This window comes from Culex pipiens, chromosome 3 (genome assembly GCF_016801865.2).
Source record: "Culex pipiens pallens isolate TS chromosome 3, TS_CPP_V2, whole genome shotgun sequence".
Lineage (NCBI taxonomy): Eukaryota > Metazoa > Arthropoda > Insecta > Diptera > Culicidae > Culex > Culex pipiens.
In genome coordinates this window covers 41,629,255-41,650,493 of record NC_068939.1, presented here as the reverse complement: position 1 = coordinate 41,650,493, position 21,239 = coordinate 41,629,255, and the positions used below count along the sequence as shown (strand labels likewise).

The following is a 21,239-nucleotide window of genomic DNA, read 5'->3' as shown; positions in this document are numbered from 1 at the left end:
GTAATGTTGATAGAAGTTTGCAGGTATTGGAAGAGAAAGATTTAAACAAATCTGGAGTTTTTTTTTTTTGAAAAGGTCCAATAAACCAAATTTCCAGTTTTTTGCTTTTTGGGTGTTTTTAGAACCGCCTTGAGTCAGGCAAAGCAAAAACTGAAAATTTGGTTTATTGGTCCTTTTCAAAAAAAACTCCAGAAATGTTGGAAAGTTCATTTCAGTTTTGGTAATTTTGTTGCTGTTTGTTGCAAATAAACGTTTAACTATCAATCATGGCTCAGTAAAACAGGCAATCTATATATTTAGTTTGCTTTGGACCACTAATAAAGCTGTAAAACAGTATCGTGATTAAATCACATTTTTTACAGCAAAATAAATTGATTATATCATCTGATAAGATGAAAAAATGACCCACATTCCAAAAACCGGCCTTCCCAAGCACAAATCCAGCGAACAAAACGATCTCGGAAGTGTGATCGCCGTCCTCGGACCGCACTAATAGTCCATCATAAACGCCACCACCAAATCTCGATTGCACTTCCAAAAACTTGTGTCCAAAACACAACACCAAATTCACCCCGAAGGAGTTGGACCGCACGATAGTTTGTACCCGGCACGCGGAGATATTATCTCAACTTTGTCGTCCATATCTGGCACGAACCTGGACCCAAAAAAAACGATTCCGCACACGCACAAACACATGTTGGCCGTTATATAGTTATCCAACAACACACGTCGTAGTCGCGCCCCACACGCCCACACGCCCGAGGGCCCCCAAAAGCCATCAATTCGATGCCAACCCATGGCCGGAGACCTTACGTCGTGAGCAAGTTTACGCGCCATAAAGCACAAATTGAACACCCGAAGCTCCGCGCCAGCGTTTTGGCATGCCAGGTAGCAGCAAGGTCCTAGATTCGAAGGTTGGAACCATTTGTGGGACGTCTTTCCGTGTTTAACAGCTTACTACCAACCTTACGGAACTACACATTCCGTGACCTGCGGCGAGACCTGCCAACGCCAACAGTCCATCGGACCTCTCAATTTATTGGCCTCGACGTGCGGCAACGGTTGAGTTTTGTTGCCCACGTGCCGACGTTGACGCAGATCAGAACCAAAATTGGCGGGAATTATATATGAACCATTTCTCCTCAGACCAGGAAGTTTACGGTACGGTTCTGGGAATAACGCAGACGCGTGGTCGAACACGGGTCCCGGAAAGTTGCTCCATTTAGGGAGCGCGCTGAAAGGGAGTTATGGAGAGGTGATGAATTAGATCAACACTGATGAAATTATTACTTCTTGGAATGCCCGTTTTGTTCAATTCCGTTTCAATAGAAGGTTTTCTTGAAATGATAACTTCTGAAATAATGTTGGAACTACAATGTCATCAATATCTGCAGAAAGAGTAAAAAGAGTACTAGACTGGAAGATAATCTGCACACTCACAACAAACCTCCCAACAAAGGAATGTGTATGCAAGCGAACCTAATCGCCAGCATCATCTTAAACACACTCTTCTGTTCAGAACCAAAAGCTGATCAAAGAAAACGCACCCACCCCCCAAGACCAGAGATCAATTTTCCGATAAAATCACCCTTCTCTGTATGCAGCCTTTATTACATTATTCACTTTCTCTTTGATACTTGGTAAAGTAGAGGAACACTTGCTCCAGCGAGGTTTGACCTAGGGCGTAGTCCTCGATGCCGAGCCGCTCCCTTGAGGACTCCATCAGCCCAAACATGGCCGACCAGCGCTGGTCCGTCCGGGGAATGTGGAAGCTCAGCGAGTCCAGGTATTCCTCTCTGCAAGAAGATAACAACAATTAATTACTGTTCAAGATTGCAACATTAACACCTCTCACTTTAAAACTGCTCCGGTAAACTTCTCCTCAACAAATTGCTTCAGCGCGTCCGACCGACCGTCCCCCCGTTTGACCTTCACCGTCAGCAGGAATCCCTCGGAGAACTTGTTCTTCAAGTATTGCGTCGATCCGAGACACTTGAACTCGCCGTTGACCATGATCGCCAGCCGGGTGCACAGCGCTTCACACTCCTCCATGCTGTGTGAAGTCAACACGATCGCTTTGCCGGACTCGCGCACCTTGCACATCATGTTCCAGAACTGGCGCTTCGCACCGGGATCCATTCCGGTGGTCGGTTCGTCCAGATATACTACCGACGGATTTCCAAGTAGAGCAAGAGCCGTACTGAGCTTGCGCTTGTTACCTCCACTGTACGCTTTGATTCGCTTGTCGATGTGCTTGCTAAAGTTCAGCTCTTCGGCCAGCGTCAACGCTACACCGTTAAGTTCGGCTTCCTGAACTCCACGGAAGCGGGCGAACATCCGAAGTGTCTCCCTTCCGGTGAGATCATCCAGCAGGGCATCAAACTGCGGGCAGTAGCCAATCTGTCGATGGACTTGTGTCATGTTGTTAAGCAAGCTGATTCCGCTGACCCAAGCTTGACCGGCGGAGATGTTCTCGTCACCTGTCATCATCTTGAACGTGGACGTCTTCCCAGCACCGTTTATTCCAAGCAATCCGAAGCACTCCGAATGAGTGATTCCTACAGAGAGGTCGTTGACGGCGCAGAACTTTTTGTAGTACTTGGAGACATTCTTCAAGACAAGATTATAGCTGTTGATCTCTGCTGGACACATCACTTCGATTCTCCTTTTTTCCTCCAGTACATCTGAATCCTGCTCGGAATCAACCCCCAAAATCTGACCGCCCATACGTCTATCAAACAGCGCCTTGAACACCCTGTACTCGATCAGCATGATAAGCGTAAACGCGCAAACTCCAATCCCCACCAAAAACAACAAGTTCCTGTTGATCCCACCTTCTTCAAACGTAAACACCTCCTGGTCACAACACTGCGGCAGCAGCGAACACATCAGCTCTCTGGTACAAAACGGAATCAGCTCGCACTGACGATCACAAAGGGCCTCCGTACTGGCAACCCTGTTCAAATTGTTCAAGCTGTGGCTCAGCACAAAGTTCGGAAAGAACATGAACACCCACTCCAGAGTATTCGCTACGTCCTTCAAATCGATCCCTTCAAACTTGAGCAGCGTAACCGCCGTAAAGAACACCGTACCCGAAAGCACATTGAACAGGATCATCTTCACGAATCCGGTAGCCGGTACGTCGAACAAATACGAAAACAGATACGTCGTAGGGATCACCGCAAAGCCAAACAGCACCAGCACCAAAAACACCTTAACCAACTGCTCCGCCGTGGACCACCCGTCCTGCTGAATAGCCGCTACCGTTCCCAAATAAAACCCACAAACCACCAAAAACACCAAATAGTCCCATACAAAGGAAACCGCCCAAAACAACGCCACGTTCACTCCACTAACCATCTGCAACAGCTTCGCTCGCGTAGTCCGTTCCCTGATGTAAAACATGATGTACAACGCCCCGACAAAAGCCATTGCAAAGCCGGTGTTGAACGCCAGCTGGAAGCCCGAGTTGGCGCCGGTGTCCAGCTGGCCGAAGCGTGTCTCCAGGCGGAACGGCAGCGGCTTGTTTGTAACTCGAATCTCACAGCTTGGGCAGCTCGTTTTGAGGAACGCGTTGAAGAGCAGATTGAGGGCCAGTGGTGCCGAGTGGTAGGCTTTGTTGTTGAACCAGGCCGTCGAGCTGGTCTCGTTGATGGAGGCCGCTACCCAGTAGTGGGTGTTGACGGTGGCGATCGATTCGGTGGATTTTTGCAGGATGAAGTCGATCATGTCTTCGTCGGTGGTTAGGAGCTGGTGGTTTGGACCTGGCGCGGTTACAAGATTTTTGTAGGCTTGTACTACCGGCATATCTGCGGATCGGTCTTCCAGCACGGTAACGGACTGGGAGTAGGAATCGAGCTTGATCTCTAGAGGTGGTAGATCACGATTCGCGTTGGAGTTTAATATTATGATGTAGGTCATGATGACAAACACTACCGGTATTAGGATTTGCATTGATAGCGTAATAAGACTACGAATTGTTATTAGGAGCTTTTTCATGAACTGGGCTTTGATTTGGTTCAATAGAAGTTGATGTCCACTAAGAAGTCGCATACTGTCCAGGGCATCTGTTAAAGTGAAATAATGTTAGAATTTATATTATAATTTTCCAGACTCATACACTTACATTCGCCTGATGCCGCTGTTAATGACTCTTGTATTCGCTCGGGACCATTGACAAAAGAGTCACTGCCCGATCTTAAAAACACCTCTTCCATGGTTGTTAACGAAATCCCATAGCTGGACACGCCGCACAGTGCCATCTCTCCTTCCAGCTGCTCTAACATCGGTTGGAACTCCGCAATGTATTCCTCTCGCAGCACAAGAGACAACTCCGTCCCGATATCCGTTTCGACCGTCACATCCGGAATGTATTTCCGTAGAATCCCTAGCAGGCGATCTTTGTCACAGTGCGGCTCTTTGACACAGATCAACCGATATCCAGCTCCGAACGCCTTCTTCAGGAAGAATGGAGTCCCAACGGCCTTCAAGGAACCTTCCGCGAGAATCGCAATGCGATCTCCAAGAACGTCAGCTTCGTCCATAAAGTGCGTCGACAGTAGAACAGTTCGACCGGACTTTTCCTTCTGTAGCAGATCCCACAGTGCTCTTCTCGCCGAAGGGTCCATCCCAGAGGTCGGTTCATCCAGCAGAACAACCTTGGATCCACCGCATAGTGCCATCCCAACGGCGAGCTTCCTCTTCATTCCTCCGGACAAAGTTCGTGACTGAGCGTTTGCCTTGTCCGTAAGCTCAAGCAAGTTGACGTACTTGTCGATCTCCGCTGGAACGTCACCGTTTGCGACACCCTTCAGCCGGGAAAAGAACCGAATGTGTTCCGCAACGGTCAGCTCGTTGAACAGGACGTTATGCTGCGGGCACAAACCCAACGACCGGCGAACACCTTCAATATCCGTTCGGATGTCGTGATTGTTGACGAATGCCGTTCCCGCGGTCGGTGAGAACATCCCCGTCAGCATGGACATGGTCGTAGTCTTCCCAGCGCCGTTGTGACCTAGTAGTACTGTGATTTGACCTTCGTACATGTTGAGATCTAACCCTTCAACGGCTACCTTCTTTTTGTAAACCTTGCGCAGGTTGATGATCCGAACTCCGGCGCGTTGAATCGGAGGATCTGGTTCAATGGTTTTCTGATCAACCGGCTTTACGGTCATGTTTCGATAGTCATCCCCCACCTTGTTACGGATCCAAAACTCTTTAGTAAACAGGAAATTCCACGGCTTGGCCACTCCAAACTCGCCGGGCATGATTTGTTCAAAGTACAGTGCGATCAACAGGTAGATCACGGCATCTACCAGTAACATTATGATCACTACCCCTACGCTTAGTCCGTCGTCCATAGTGGACGGTGTAAACAGGTTGGACCATTGCAGACCCACCTGATTGCCCTCAAGTCGGATCACGTTCATTACTCCGTATGACATTGCCGTGTTAGACAGCAGACAGAGGGCGATCTTCGAGCCGGTATCCATACTATCGTACTCCCTCACAGTAATGTTGTACGGCATCATCATCAGGAACCACATCAACCCAGCGATCCCAGCCGCCGTGTTTGCTTTGTTGAAGAACACGCTCATCATGAAGCAGAAGCAGATGGTTGCGATCGCAAACGCCAGCAGGAACACCCACCAAACCGACCAGTCCACGTACTCCAACACGGCAAGGTTGGTGTTGGTGGTGAGACTTACGGTCATGAGGACCGTCACCAGCGTTATGGTGACCAGCAGTAATGCTAGGCAACGCACGAACCATGCGGTCCAGTGAAGCCAGTTTGGCAGACCCATGATCTTCATCGCTTCCTTCAGCTGGCGTTCCTTCTCGATCGTGATGTACTTGACGGTGTTGATACAGGTGTAGAAGAAGGCGATCAGGATGATCAACGGAAGCAGCTGCTCCATCGCCGGGAGGAGTTTGTCAGCGTAGTAAGGGGGATACGGGATGCGCTAGAATGGATGAAAGTCGTTGGGTAATTGAGTCGGAGTTCAATGGTTATTTTTACCTACCCTCAACGCCATTTGCTTGCTTTGAAACTGTGGATTCCGTGCGGTCACGATCGCACTAGACAGTGCGGCCTGGAACGTCACAAATCCTTCGTAGTAATAGTTGGGAGTTCCTCCATCGGTAAGGTTCGGATTACGAGCACCCGGTGAAAACGGAACCACCAGCAAATACGTACGCCAATTCGCAAAGAGCCAAGAGTTTGTACGGGATTCACCAGGAAATCTTAGGGCAAACTCGATCTTCTCTGGAAGTTCCGTAATGTTTGCCAAATCGTCGTTAAATTCGATTCCCACAAAGTAGTTTTTCTGAACTAGAAGAGCTTGTAGCTGAAAGGCGTTCGCGTATCCTTCGTGGGTGAAGTTGGTGAAGGAACTGATCATGTGGTTCTCGAGAGCATCCGTCACTAAGGCGTCCAAAATTGGGTTCTTCGGAGAGTACGCGACTCTCGGGATTGATGGTGTTAAGACTATCGGCATTCCAGGAAAGGTATTTGCCGGCATCGGCGCGAAGATCGTTGGCTCTGCGACTTGCTCCGGGTCTACCAAGCCTCGTACCAGTATCAACATAGAACAGCATAGCGCCGGTATAAGAATTTCAAACAGCGTCTGAATGTAGTGGCGCTTCTGGATGGTCCAGTTCTTCCACAGTAGAAGACTGAACTTGTCCCAACTGTTAGTCATCGTTACGGTGCCCAAAATCGATATCACTCTATCCGTAATTGCAAGCAATAATCCAAAATACAATCGTTGATTACTCCATATAACGTTGAACAGTCAACGGCTACAACAGCTCCTACTCACAACAAGTGCGTCATGAATGATTCATCGAGCACGATTGCTTGACTGACTGATTGATAACAGTCACTTGAGTCACACCTGAACTTTTTTTTTTGCTGAATCACTGACCTGCCACCAGGGCTGCGGAGTCGGGTCATATTTCAAGCGACTCCGACTCCGACTCCGGCTCCGGCTTTCAGATCCAACTGACTCCGACTCCAACTCCGGCCCACCAACTCTAGCCGACTCCAACTCCGACTCCAGATTTAAAAAAATGGTTGGCTCTGACTCCGACTCCGACACCACATATTTTTAAATATTTCAAAAGTTATACAATTATTTCGAAAACATTGATAAATAGGATTATTAAAAAACTCTTCAAGTGGAAAAAACCGGAAAAAAGTTTTAAGTTATACAAGTTTTTGACATTATTGAAACAGAAATAAAACACGCCAGTTTTGAAGGCATTTTCAGAAGAACAGTTTTTAAGTAAATTTGGATCTATTTACTTAACCTCAAATTTTCATTAAATTGTTAAAAGCTAAATTATTAAATTGTTATTTTTTTAATGATCATTAAAAGACATTTATAAGAAGCACAGTTACTATCATAGTCACCTTATTTTTTTAAATAACAATTTAAAACGAAACTATGTTTTAAAGCTCCATTGATATTTTTAAGACGTACATGGACATCACGCCAAGGCTGAAGACGTTTATTATTACAAATCAATGTATCTAAAAAATCTTCGTGGTAAGGACGCTTAAGGGGTCCTTTTCAAATATCCGTGACCTAGAAAATATTTTACCTCGGAATTTTGGATTTATTTCAATTTTCATTTTTTTTATATATTCAAAAGGAGGCTCGCGATACTTCTTGCATCTTCACCTGAAACAAAGCTTCATGAATGGTCGTGCGCCTCCATGAAAATATATGAAAAAACTTGGAATTGGATAAAAACAAAAATCCACAGGTTAAATATTTTTTAGGTCACGGATATTTTTTTATCTTGAAATCCTATCCCATCCTGAAATCTTGGGATTTGTTCAACGATAATTTGCAACAATATCAAAATTGTGGTTTGGTTGAGCGTTTTAGCAGAATGCATTACTGTGAATACAAAGAGACGAGTTGTTCCTTTTAATTCCGCTATATATTTTTAATATCTTGACAGATACGTATTTCGTCTACTACTTGCAGACTTCATCAGTGTTCTGTTCTCGACTGAAGGTTCATCGCTGGTGTATCCGTATTTGTAGTTACTGTAGGTACTACCTCCTCGTTCTTCTTTTGTGCCTGTATAGGTAACAGCTTAAACAGCCACGTTGAGCCGTTACCTGAATCCTTGTTGAGTAAACGTTTGTTGGAAATCTTCAAGGCAGGCAACAAACGTTTACTCAACAAGGATTCAGGTAACGGCTCAACGTGGCTGTTTAAGCTGTTACCTATACAGGCACAAAAGAAGAACGAGGAGGTAGTACCTACAGTAACTACAAATACGGATACACCAGCGATGAACCTTCAGTCGAGAACAGAACACTGATGAAGTCTGCAAGTAGTAGACGAAATACGTATCTGTCAAGATATTAAAAATATATAGCGGAATTAAAAGGAACAACTCGTCTCTTTGTATTCACAATATCAAAATAGTTTGCCTAAGGATCAACATTCTCAGATTTTAGTAGAGAAATAATAAACATTAAGATAATCGATATCTTTAACATATTCAATGATGATTTCAAAATTAGTTGCAACTTTTTTTTTTTGATATTCGATGTCAGTTTGAAACATTTAAAGCGAGACACTTTTAATTTTTTTTACAAAGTTATAAACAAAATGCGCAAGTTGAGTTCCAAGTACCGTAAACCGGGGTGACTTTGATAGGATTTCGATTTGTTTTTAGAATATTTTCCAACAGGTAAGGTTTTTCTCAAGATTATTATTTTTAAAACATGTACTGGGATAGACCACACAAAGTCCATGCACTATATCGGAAAAAAAGTTTTTTCAATGATGTTTAGAAAAATAGTTACGTTAAAACTTCTTAGTTTTAATTCCGGGGTGACTTTGATAGTCATAGTTTTTCTTGTTAAAATCATACTTAAGATGTTCAAACTTTATTTGTACGCTAAATGTACCATCACTAAAGTAGTTGATATAGTTTTTAAGAAAAAAAATCAATGTTTATATTTAGTTAGCTAAGTGTATAAGCTTTTTAGCAAATACATATAAATTTTAGGTAAAATTGTTAAAAAGTCGGAATTTTGCCTGAAATTTGTTAAAACTAGTTTTGTTTGTAAAATTATCGATTTATATTGCATTTTATACTGAATTCGAAGCACGAATCACAAGTTTTCACATTTTACATGAAATTTGTTCAACTGAAATTGCCTTTTAATTTGGAGATTTTTTTTTAAATTGTGTTTCAAAACACATATTATTTATTATTTACAAACTTTTTTAACCTTCTCCTAGTGGAAAATTGTCCAAAGAATCCGAAAATGCATTCCGTTTTCCGATTAAAAATCATGTTCATTGAGAAAATCAAGACACTTTGAGAAGTTTAAAATTATGACTTTCATTAACAATTTCTTAACTATAGTTAACTAACTTTTTAAACTTTTCAAAATTTTATGAAAAGTTCTTCTTGAGGTACTTTGAACACTTCTCTACCACGGTCAGTATGATTCTAAACCATTCCGTACGTATTTTAATTGTACTCTTCATTTTGCGGAAAAATCGCAAACCTATCAAAGTCACCCCGGCTATCAAAGTCACCCCGTTTTACGGTAATAGATTCTTATAATCGTTGAATATTTGTTGGAAGAGTTATCCTGTCAGTGTTTTTTTTTTTCGATTTCCATAAATAGTGATTATTATTTTATATCTTTTGATGTACCTCGTAACATTTTTCCTGAACATTGATTTACTTAAAACCACCAAGACATTCGCTCTCGGGGTATAAGATGACTGTGTGTGTACTTTTTTCAGAAAGAACTAGATTAAATTTGGTCAAATTTGAATTTAAAGGGTACATAAATATCGGCAAAAGGATGCAGTCAAAAATCAATGAAATATTCCTGACTACAAAACCAATATCGTTTTTATTTTTTTGAGTTATGATGATACTACATACTTGGGTAAGAGCTGATTAACAGGTTATCATTTAGTGATCTCTGAAAAAAATAAAAAATGGCAACGCAGCGCATGCAACTTGAAATCATAGCAAATACTAAAAAATAAAAAAATAAACTTAATTTTTGTTGAATTTAAGATAACTCCGACTCCGACTCCAACTCCGGGTAATCAGAAATTTTCGGCTCTGATTCCGACTCCGACTCCAGCTAATAAAATTTAGCCGACTCCGACTCCGACTCCAGCTGTTCGAGTTTTGACGACTCCGACTCCGACTCCGACTCCGGCTTCCCAAAAAGACCCGACTCCACCGACTCCGGCTCCGACTCCGACTCCGACTCCACAGCCCTGCCTGCCACTACAAGTTTAACGGTTTTTCGGTAGTGCACTACTAACCAGAACTTCACTTCTGTCGAGGAACCGACTTCAAAACCACAGCTGATCCACTTCCGTATCGATTAGTGGACCAAAACAAACCCAGCCGACAGTCTCTTGGTCCAATTGCCACGTTACGTGTTGCGTGCCAGAGTGAGAATTGGAGGTCGGAGACCATCAGAACGCGACGAACGCCAGTAACAGACTAAATGGGGCGAGTATACTAATCATGGTCGGTCGGCCAGTTTTGGAGAGTATGTGGTGGTTGCCGCCGACGAGATTGTTATCGTTATCGTGCGCAATTTTTTCGATTGTAGTAAACAAATGGGTAATTTTTGGAGAGGTCGACTATCGATCTGCGATATGGGTGGCCGTTGACAATGGAGTTCACTCGAGGTTGCCACATGGGCGTGGGCGAGCTATAAAAAATGCTGTCACTTTTGTAAACGTTTGTGACAACTCAATGGTTTTATGGCATACGCCATTATGGCAAACGCTAGGAGGCAATTAAAACATTAGCATCTATTGATTTGATTGATTTTTACTGACATTGAAAGAAAATCTCATGCATTAAAAATTATGATACCGGTGCGAAGGACCTGACTAAGTATCGCCTAGACACCCACACTAGACTTCGTATCGATTATATATAATTGCTCGGCTATGGTGCTAGCCTCATATTATATCTGCTTTTTAATGCATGTGTTGGGTTTGACATTGTCAGGGCTGCGAAGTCGGTTAACATTGATGTGACTCCAACTCTGACTTTGTAGAATCAGCGACTTTGACTCCGATTCCAGCTTCTTGAAATCAGGTGACTTCGACTCCAATTCTATCTCTTAAAAAATACTCGACTCCACTGACTTCGATTCCGACTCTAACAACTACTTCTACACAAAGTTATCCAAAAAGACCAAATAATCTTATTTTTCTTTTCTTTTCATTACAGGTAACTACATAAATCAAACTCTAAATTATTGTGAGTACATTCTTAAGTTTTATAAAGATTCCCCCTCAATGAGGGGAAAATACCTTTGCTGTGATATGAAGAATAATTAAAATTTACGTTCACATTGTTCAACTTTTTTAATGGCCCATCAATTAAAAAAAATACTTCCAACTCTACAATTACACGATCACCTTAATCCACTATTCGCTGATACTTGGTAAAGAACAGGAACACCTGCTCCAGCGTAGTCTGTCCAAGCGAGTAGTCCTCAATGTTGAGCTGCTCCTTGTGTGACTCCATCAGCCCGAACATGGCGGACCACTTGAGATCCGTTTGGGGCACATGGAAGCTCAACGAGTCCACGTACTCTTCCCTAAAAGCAAAACAAAAACTTTTAAAACACTCGGAATGTGATGAGTACAAAAATAGCATACTTTAGCACCGCTCCCGGGAAGTTACCATCCACGAACGACTTCACCGCTTCCAGTCTAATCTGCTGCGCTTGCTGCTCGTCGACCTTCTTCACCTTAATCGTCAGCAGGAATCCCTTGGAGAACTTGTTCTTCAAGTGTTGCGTCGATCCGAGACACTTGAACTCGCCGTTGACCATGATCGCCAACCGGGTACACAGCGCCTCACACTCCTCCATGCTGTGCGAGGTCAGGACGATAGATTTGCCCGAGCTTCGAACCTTGCAGATCATGTTCCAGAACTGTCGCTTCGCACCCGGATCCATTCCAGTGGTCGGTTCGTCAAGGTAGACAACCGAGGGATTGCCCATGAGGGCGAGTGCCGTACTGAGCTTGCGCTTGTTTCCGCCGCTGTATTCTTTGGTCTTCTTGTCGAGATGCTTCATAAAGTTCAAGTCTTCTGCCAACGTTAGTGAGACATTCTGGATGTCTCTTTCGCGAACTCCTCGTAGAAGTGCGTAGATCTTGAGCGTTTCCCTGCCGGTGAGTTTCCCAAGCAGAGCGTCAAACTGTGGGCAGTATCCGATTCTCTGGTAAACAGTATCCATGGAGGACTGCAAGCTAATTCCTTCGACCCAAGCTTCCCCAGAAGAGATACTTTCGTCACCGGTCATCATCTTGAAGGTCGTCGTCTTGCCAGCTCCGTTGAGTCCCAACAATCCAAAGCATTCGTACCGATCGATTGCTACCGACAGGTTGTTCACCGCCAGGAAGTTCTTGTAGTACTTGGTCAGGTCACGCATTACCAGATTGTAGTTGTTGACATCAGTCTGCGGCATACTACGGACTCGTTTCTTCTCCTCAACAACATCCGAATCTTCGTCCACAGGTGCTGGCGTCCAAGGTTGCTGTCTATTGCGCATAAACCGATGCATCACCTTGCCAAGCACTCGATACTCAATCGCTAAAACTGTACTGAATGAAACTATTCCTACTAGGGCCAAGAACAGTAAGTTTCTATTGATTCCCAACTCATCGAACGAGAACACTTCCGGTATGTCGCAGCACTGTTTTTCAAAGCTGCAAACGATATTTATCGTACAGTTTTCCCGCAGATCGCACACCTTCTGGCAGTTGGACTGCAGTGTGACGATCTGATTCATGTTGTTCAGTCCGTGCGTGAGAACAAAGTTCGGGAAGAATAAGAATATCCACTCGAGGGCATTTCCAACATCCTGCAGATTGATTCCAGGAAACTTGAGTAGTACGACCGTCGTGAAGAGGATCGCTCCGGTGGCGATGTTGAACAGCATCAACACGACGAACCCGGTAGCTGGGGTTTTGAACACGAACGAGAATAGATAGGTGACCGGAAGGAATCCCACCCCGAACATCATCAACAACAGGAAGACTCTGCCGAGCTCTGATGCAGAAGACCATCCCTCTTCTTGGAATGCTGCCAGTACAGCGATGTAGATCAAGCATGTAAACATGAACGTGATGTAATCCCAGATGAAGGCTACCACCCAGTATAGGGTAATATTGGTTCCGCTGACATACTGGAGTAACTTGGACCGCGAAGTGCGTTCCTTGATGTAGAACAGTACGTACAGAGCACAGATGAATGCCATGGCAAAACCAGAGTTGAACGCAAGCTGGAATCCAGCGTTGATTCCAGTGTTGACTGTTTCAAGCTGAGTAGCGAGTTGGTACGGTAAAGGTTTATTGACAACGGTCAGCTCACAGGTCGGACATTCCGAAGCTAGGACTGCGCTGTATAAGAGGGAAAGCGCCAAAGGAGCCGTGTGGTAGCCCTTGTTGTTGAACCACGCCGTGTAGTTCTCGGTATGGAACGAAGCGCCCACCATGTAGCGGGCATTCACCTCGGAAATTGATTCCACGGACTGAAAATAAATTGATTACTGACGAATCTTGAAATGACCTGCATATTAACTTACTCGCTTCAAAATGTAGTCATTCATGTCCGTGGTAATCACGTCCAATCGATGATCGCCGCTAATCTTCTCAAACAATTTCTCGAACGCTTGGACTCTGCTGGACGTGGCCGGAGTTCCTCCCACAACGGTCACGGTTTCCTTGTACGGCTCCAGTGACATGGTCAACGGTGGCAAGTCTTGATCCCGAGATATGCTTCGAACGATTACAAATGTCATGACAACAAAGAAAATCGGGATCACGTTCTGAATTATGAGCAAAATCCAGGCTCGCAAACTGGACAGGAACTTTTTCAAGATTTGACCCTTAACTTGGCTCAGCAGTAACTCGCGTCCGGTTAGAAGGTGCAGATTGTTGAGTGAGTCTGTGAAGTAGTTGGGATCAAGAACGAGTTCTTTAAATAGTTATTTTTTTAACTTACAGCTTTGGTCAGTAGTGTCAATAGCGGTTCCATTAGATAATTCGTTGGATTCTTCAATTTCGTGGAAACTGTCACTGCCAGCTCTGCAAAAAAAAATAAGTGTTACTTTTTTTCCGTCTACCAAGAATCTAAGAGTAATTCACTTTAGAAAAACTTCCTCCATTGTGGTCAATGAGATTCCGTAGCTGGTGATGCCGCACTCTCCCATCCTCGTTTCCAGTTCTTCCAACATCCGTTGAAACAGCTTGATGTAGTCTTCTTTCAGCACAAACGAAAGCTCAGAGCCAATGTCCGTATCAATCCGCACATCCGGGATGTACTTCCGAAGAATGTCCAATAGTAGTTGCTTGTCACAGCGCGATCCCTTCACGCATATCAATCGATAGCCGACGCCAAAGGTTTTCTTCAAAAAGAACGGCGATCCCACTGTTTTCAGCACTCCGTCGGCCATGATCGCGATGCGATCTCCGAGGACATCAGCTTCGTCCATAAAGTGCGTCGACAGTAGCAGCGTTCGATCTTTCTTTTCCTTCTGCAGAAGATCCCAGAGAGCTCTGCGTGCTGAGGGATCCATTCCCGAGGTTGGTTCATCGAGCAGGACGACCTTTGAACCACCGCAAAGAGCGACTCCTACCGCTAACTTCCGCTTCATACCACCGGACAGTGTCTGTGATTGCGCGTCGCGCTTGTCCGGTAGCTCCAGCATTGCGATGTATTTCTCGACTTCTTCGTTGAGATGCGCCTTTGGGACTCCTTTCAGTCTTGCGAAGAATCGTAGATGTTCCGAAACAGTGATTTCATCGAACAGCACGTTGTGCTGCGGACATAGCCCAAGTGATTGTCGGACACCTTCAATGTTGTTCCGGATGTCGTATCCGTTGAGGTAAGCCGTTCCGGAGGACGGCGAAAACATGCCGGTCAACATAGACATGGTCGTAGTCTTACCGGCACCGTTGTGTCCCAGCAGTACCGTTATCTGATCCTCATACATTTTGAGATTCAACCCCTGAACGGCCACTTTGTTGCCATTGAAGACCTTCCGCAAGTTTTTGATCTGAATTCCAGCCTTACTTGACGTCGGTTCGGCTTCAAAGAACTTGGAACTTTGGTTATCTACCCCATTACGGTCACCGTCACTCGTGCTCACTTGCTTCTTGATCCAGAATTCCTTCTGGAACAAAAAATACCACGGCTTCGCCACACCAAACTCCCCAGGTCGCACCTGCTCGACGTACATCGCGATCGCCAGGTAGATCACGGCATCAACGAGCAACATCACGATCACCAACCCCACGCTCAATCCGTCGTCGACGGTAGCCGGGGTGAACAAGCTCTCCCACCGAAGGCCCTGCTGATTCGCCTCCATACGGATAGTGCTGAGGATGCCGAAGGACATGGCCGAGTTGGAGAACAAGCTGAGACCGAGCTTAGTGCTCGTAGTCATCGAGTCGTAGCTTTGCGATGTCACGTTGAACGGCATGACAAACACGAACCACATGAGTCCGGCGATTCCCGAGGCGATGTTGGCTGAAACGGAGGATTGTTGTAGTGTTTTAAAGTTTGAGGAATCACCGAGATTTCACCTTTATTGAAGAACACGCTCATCATGAAGCAGAAGCAAACCGTGGTGATCGAGTAGACGAACAGGAAGAACCACACGGCAGTCCAGTCTGAATGCTCCAGTATGGAGTAATCATTAAGCGTTACGCAGATCAAAATCGTTATCAGGGAAATGGAAATGATCAGCAGGAGGATGTTCTTCACGAACCAAGCACTCCAGTGCAACCAATTTGGTAGCCCCATGATCTTCATCGCTTCCTTCAGCTGCTTTTCCTTCTCCATGGTGATGTGCTTGACCATCACGACGCACGGATAGAAGAACGAGAGCAGGATGATCAGCGACAGAAGCTGCTCCATCGCTTGCAGTATCGGATCATCGTAGTACGGTGGGTAGGGGTAGCGCTGAAGTGTAGGACAACTAATTAGATAGTTGGTTCATTCTTCTTTGAAAAACATGATTACTCACATTTATGTAAACCTCTGGCAGCTCCACATTCGCATTGAACTCCACGATGATTGACTTTGATATCGCAGTTTGAACATTCAGAAAGTCTTCGTTATAGTATTCCGGATATCCTCCAGCATCAGTGTATGGAAAACGTAGCTGTGGTGAAAACGGAACCATCAGTAGTCGCGTCTCCCAGTTAGGAAAGACGTTACTGAAACTGGTCCGGAGCTCTCCAGGAAATCTCAACGCGAAGGTCAGCTTCTCCGGAAGCGTTGCCGCGGACGCTAGAGAGTCATCAAACTCCACGCCAACCAGCGTGTCGTTATCCATCAGAGATGATTCGAGAGATCGAGCATTCGGCATACCCCTGTACGTTACGTTCAACGATTCAGCCGCTCTACCGACGATCCTCTCCAGCAGAGGATTCTGAGGAGAGAAGGCCACCTCGCGTAATACATCCGCTGGAATTCTAGCACTATTTGGGGGGGAAAACCTCGTTAATTTCTTTCGATAACCCCACAAAACACGCTCCAAACATACCCCGCTGGAAGATCCGTCGAAAGCGGGTTGAATACGGTGCTCTTTTCCACGAAGCCCGGATCGACGAGCCCCCGCAGCAGCAGCAGAATCGAGCAGCATAGCACCGGAACGACGATTTCGAAGAAGGTCTGGATGTAGTGGCGCTTCTGGATGATCCAGTTCTTCCACAGCAGCAGCACGAACTTGTCCCAGTTGGACGTGGTGACGGTGGTGAAGGCCGTCATTTTTTTTTTTTTTTTGTGGAACAAGTCCTCACGAGCGAAGCTCTTCAGAGTTTCGTCGCAGACTGCGGCGTCGATGCAACGTGTGCTGATGAGTGTGATAAGAGTGAGAAATTAGTTCATTGTGGGATTACGTACTTGGAAAAACCACTTGAGAGTTTTTATGAAATTGTTATAATTTATGGAATTATATTATGTGCATAGTATCACACCGCAAAAATAACGCTTTGTACTAAACAATTAGTTTTGTAAACCACAGAAAAGCTACAGTTGCAGTAACTATTCAAAACTTTTGCTTGTGTACCCTCAAATTATCTGTAGTTGCGATTTTCCAAAAATCGGTTTTTCGTTATTTTCTTCTTATTATTTGTATGTATTTGTGGAACTAAAAAATAATATTGCTTTAAATTTTTTGTTAAATTTAATTAAAAAAAAAACTTTCATTTCATATATAAGAAAAAAACACCTGTATACATCAGAATTCTTTTTGAAATGATGCCCAAATCCATCAAATCAGTTGCAAAGTAACCGCCGACCTTACAAGTCGCATTCTCAACGCCAGTCCGCAGTTTGTGTGCGCGTCGCCGCTTTTTTTAAAATGTGCACCGTAGACAAAAACAGTGTGGTTCTGGATTTTTGTCAACTCCAAAACCAACCAAGCCCAAAGCTTGTAAAAAAATTTCTCGCAGACCTTCAAGTAAACCAAGAAAACTTGCGAGCATTGCAATTATGCAATAGAAGAAAAATAGCCGTGTTGCAGTTCGCCGACTCAGCAATGGCCTCGTCCATCATCGACAAACCTCTGGTATATCAGGGTTGCAAAATCCCGATTTACCTGGACAACAACGCTACGGAAGTTCGTGTGCTTGACCTACCTCTAGGCATAAGCAATGATGACGTAGTCAAAGTGATGAGTAAATACGGCGAAGTTTTGACCATCACCAACGACCGCTGGATTAACTTCTTCCCAGGGATCCCAAATGGAGTTCGGACCCTGCGGATGTTGCTGAAACAGTCAACGCCGAAATCAATCACTATAAACAATGCTGCTGCAGCAGTGACGATTATAGGCAAAAAATCGCTTTGCAAACTCAAAGCAAAGAACAAAAAATGTGCGGATTCGAGAAAAAAGGTGAACCAAAAAAGCAGTACACAACCGATTGAACCCGAACCAAGCAGCAGCAGCAGTAAAAGCAACAACAGTAAACCAGAACAAAATGCAATGGAAACAAGTGAAATTGACGAAGAAGACAACGATGGATTTGAGACCGTGCTTTCTAAGCACACCCGCCGCCGAAAGCGCTTACAGGCATATTTGGACGCGGAAGACGAACTAACAAAAAAACGAAGAGAGATGGCTGCAGAAGAAACAGATGAAGAAGATGAAGATGTCATAAAAGCAAAATATTATAAGAAAAAGTGTTGTGAGATAACTTCTAAATCCCTGGAAGAAGAGGACGAAGATAAACTTGAAGAACTTGATAATTCACTCTTTAAATATTCCGCTAAATATTTGAAACATAGACAGAAATCGTTAGAAAAAAGGCATGGTAATAATTATTGAAGTGATTTTAAACTCTGTAATCTTTCCTCTTTCACTATCCACCTTGAAGAGATGAATGCACAATGGTGTAAAGCAGGGATGCTCAAAGTTTTTGGATGCCGGGCCAAATTTGAAGCTCAAATGAGCTTGCGGGCCAAATTTACGAAAAAAGGTTATTAAAAAACTACGTTATTTTAATTTAAAAGATTTAATATCTGTTATTTAAAAAAAAAACAGACAATTCAAAATAACAGAAACCACAACATAACGGTTTTCTATCGGTATGTTGATTTTATTGTTTCAGGTATTTAAAAAAAAGTTTTTAGCTGAATGTACGTGTTATTCCGAATATGGTGACATTACATAATGAACAATTCTTCTAAAGGCGTAATTTTATCTATAAGTTATGTGTGGCTAATCAAAAATTGATGAGAGCCAGAATTTCAACATTTCAATGAAAAAAATAAATTTAGAAAATGTTTTAAGCTTACGCATAGTTGAACTGCAATCATTATTTTAAAAAAATAATAATCATCGAAAATTCAAACTAAAACTTGTAAATAATTCCAAAAAAGTTTGATTAAAGTTTTGACGATATTTACTAGTTTCACTCACATTTTTTTTAATGCAAACCCAACAACTCGCCGAGATCGCTGTCCAAAAATTTTAATTCCGTAGTGGAAATATTACATACATTGAAACATGTGAAATTGTTTTGATTATAACATTTTTTGAACAAATTATTTGTATCCTAAAGTAGGGATCAAAATATTGATAAATCATAGGGTTTTTTTACTAACAAAAAATGAAAAAGATTAGCATATAAAAGTTAAAAATAATGCTTAATTTTGAAAAAGTATAAAATCACTTAACAAGGGGTCAACGGGCCATTTTACATGATCATTCAAAATGGGTCCGCGGGCCACAACATATCACCTCGCGGGCCACGTTTGGCCCGCGGGCCATACTTTGGTCACCCCTGGTGTAAAGTCTCTATAATAATAATAATAAAAAAAAAAAAAATCCATCAAATGACCCATCGTTGGATGAGTAATAGAAAGACCTTTGTGATAAGCCATTAATTTTGAAGAGATGACAACTCTATTTAAAGGTATGAGTACCATTGCGTGACATTGATCGGATTACAATTTATTTTTCAAATTTTATTTAATCGGTCAGACTTTTTTCATTTTTTTCTTTTTTTTTCAAACAGGTACTTGGCTTGGCCAAACAATTTCCATGTACTTGTTTCAAAGTTTTACAAAATTATTTTGCAAACCGGAGTGACCTTGATAGTCACTGTTTTTCTCACAAATTTTAACTTAAAGTGAGCAAAATAAATTTATCACGGCAAATTGATCATTAGTATGGTTTCTTTTAATGCTTTATCTTCAAAAAATCGTAGCACCACGACCTTGCAAATTGTTATGGTCTGAATCACACCGCAAACTCCCAGCGTCACTTTGCAAACAGATGAATCACATCTCATTCACGACTCTCCCCCAACCTACCCCGCTTCCAAAATCCACTACACTCCACCACTCGTTCTAATCCAACAGGTTTCCGAAGGCTTTTCCTCGCAACAAACTCAACTCCCGGCGACCGTTCGCAACGCACTGGAATGCCTTGCCCGGAAATTGGTACCTATATTGGCGGGCCATCCACGAGGGTGTGAAACAATTGGCAAAAAAGAGTCGCTTATCAGCAGGTGATAAGATTTAGATTCGTCACGTTTTATTATACGAGACGCGGTTGGTGCTGGCCCACCATTGGCTGCAACTAAGCTGCTATCAATGAATGGCCGATTCGCAATCAAACGGCGACGACGCACAAACCGTGGCGTTATCGAGCTGATAACGGGCCGATAAAAAGCTTTCCCGAATTGTTTGGTCGGTTGGCTTTCAGTTGAGTTCCAGATTGTTCGCTATAGCTACTTGGGATTAGTCGGGTGTAATAATATTCATTCCATTGGTAGTTCAAAGTTAAGGTGTAGAAAAATGCGGATTTACTCTTTGATTTAATCCATGATCATAAATGAAATTGACCTTAATCCTCAACATCTGCATTATCCTCAGAATTTTATCCCTCAATCATAACATCTAAGAAGACGATAAATTCCTGGAAGCTTTTACGTTCCTGCATTCATCCTTGAATAAGTTGCGATGATAACTGGAGCGATGCACTCGTTGTTCGTCCTCTCATCGGTAAACACCTGGCTGAAGGGCCGGCCTGCTGGAACCATTCGGTTAGTGGTGAGCACAGAGCACATTACTCCGACCGGATTCCAACCTTCCAGCAAGGAAACGCTATTGTGCTTTTTGTTTTGTACGGAAGAGAAGCTTTTCTTCTTCGATAAATAGTAAATACCTGGCACGACCATCGTACGTGGGATTCCGCAAGGGCTTCCCAACTCCAACACCACTAGCCCGGTTGGCTGCGTCGGCTAAATGTAAACAACTTGAGCGTTTTCCCTGGTACTGCTATAGTGCGAGACGGATGGGGATTAATTTTCGTTCAATGCATGTACTAAGTCATCCCTCGGGATAGACTTTCATTGTCAGTTGCTGGAAAGATATAGGCAGAGCTTTGGCATATTCTGATCGACGAAACTGTTTTACAAGTTTTTTTTATAAAATCAATTTAAACCATTCCAGTTGTTTTGCAATCAGTAGTTTTCAAATATCTAAGTGTAATTCTGTACCAGCGCACACGAAATCGGAAAAAGTTGCCCTGAAACTTTGTCCTAAAGGGTAACGGATGGGCGGTACAACCCCTTTCATTTTTGAACATGTGAAAAAGAGGTGTTTTCAATAATTTGCAGCCTGAAACGGTGATGAGAAAGAAATTTGGTGTCAATGGGACTTTTATGTAAAATTAGACGCCC

The 21,239-nt window shown here is 43.6% G+C and overlaps 3 protein-coding genes across 8 annotated transcripts in view; 1 reads left to right on the top strand and 2 right to left on the bottom strand.

Moving 5' to 3' along the window:
- LOC120412402 (uncharacterized) overlaps window positions 1-21,239 on the top strand; it is a 446,365-nt gene that overhangs the window by 288,380 nt on the left and 136,746 nt on the right. The window lies entirely within an intron of this gene.
- On the bottom strand, window positions 1,572-10,518 carry LOC120412404 (phospholipid-transporting ATPase ABCA3-like). Of its 3 annotated transcripts, none has more exons than XM_039572867.2 (5): window positions 10,329-10,518; window positions 6,024-6,938; window positions 4,127-5,963; window positions 1,856-4,067; window positions 1,572-1,796 (listed from the first exon to the last, which is right to left on the bottom strand). In XM_039572867.2, exons 2-5 carry the CDS (start codon window positions 6,699-6,701, stop codon window positions 1,616-1,618), a joined length of 4,908 nt encoding a protein of 1,635 aa, XP_039428801.1. In that variant the 5' UTR covers window positions 6,702-6,938; window positions 10,329-10,518; the 3' UTR covers window positions 1,572-1,615. The 3 variants fall into 3 exon arrangements, with proteins under 3 accessions (XP_039428801.1, XP_039428800.1, XP_052565260.1); XM_039572866.2 differs by having other exon boundaries at window positions 6,024-6,813; XM_052709300.1 differs by having other exon boundaries at window positions 6,024-6,729.
- On the bottom strand, window positions 11,375-20,014 carry LOC120412403 (phospholipid-transporting ATPase ABCA3-like). The gene is made up of 9 exons (XM_039572865.2): window positions 19,867-20,014; window positions 16,592-16,900; window positions 16,070-16,526; window positions 15,627-16,005; window positions 14,187-15,570; window positions 14,044-14,126; window positions 13,625-13,986; window positions 11,691-13,570; window positions 11,375-11,629 (listed from the first exon to the last, which is right to left on the bottom strand). Exons 2-9 carry the CDS (start codon window positions 16,813-16,815, stop codon window positions 11,449-11,451), a joined length of 4,950 nt encoding a protein of 1,649 aa, XP_039428799.1. The 5' UTR covers window positions 16,816-16,900; window positions 19,867-20,014; the 3' UTR covers window positions 11,375-11,448.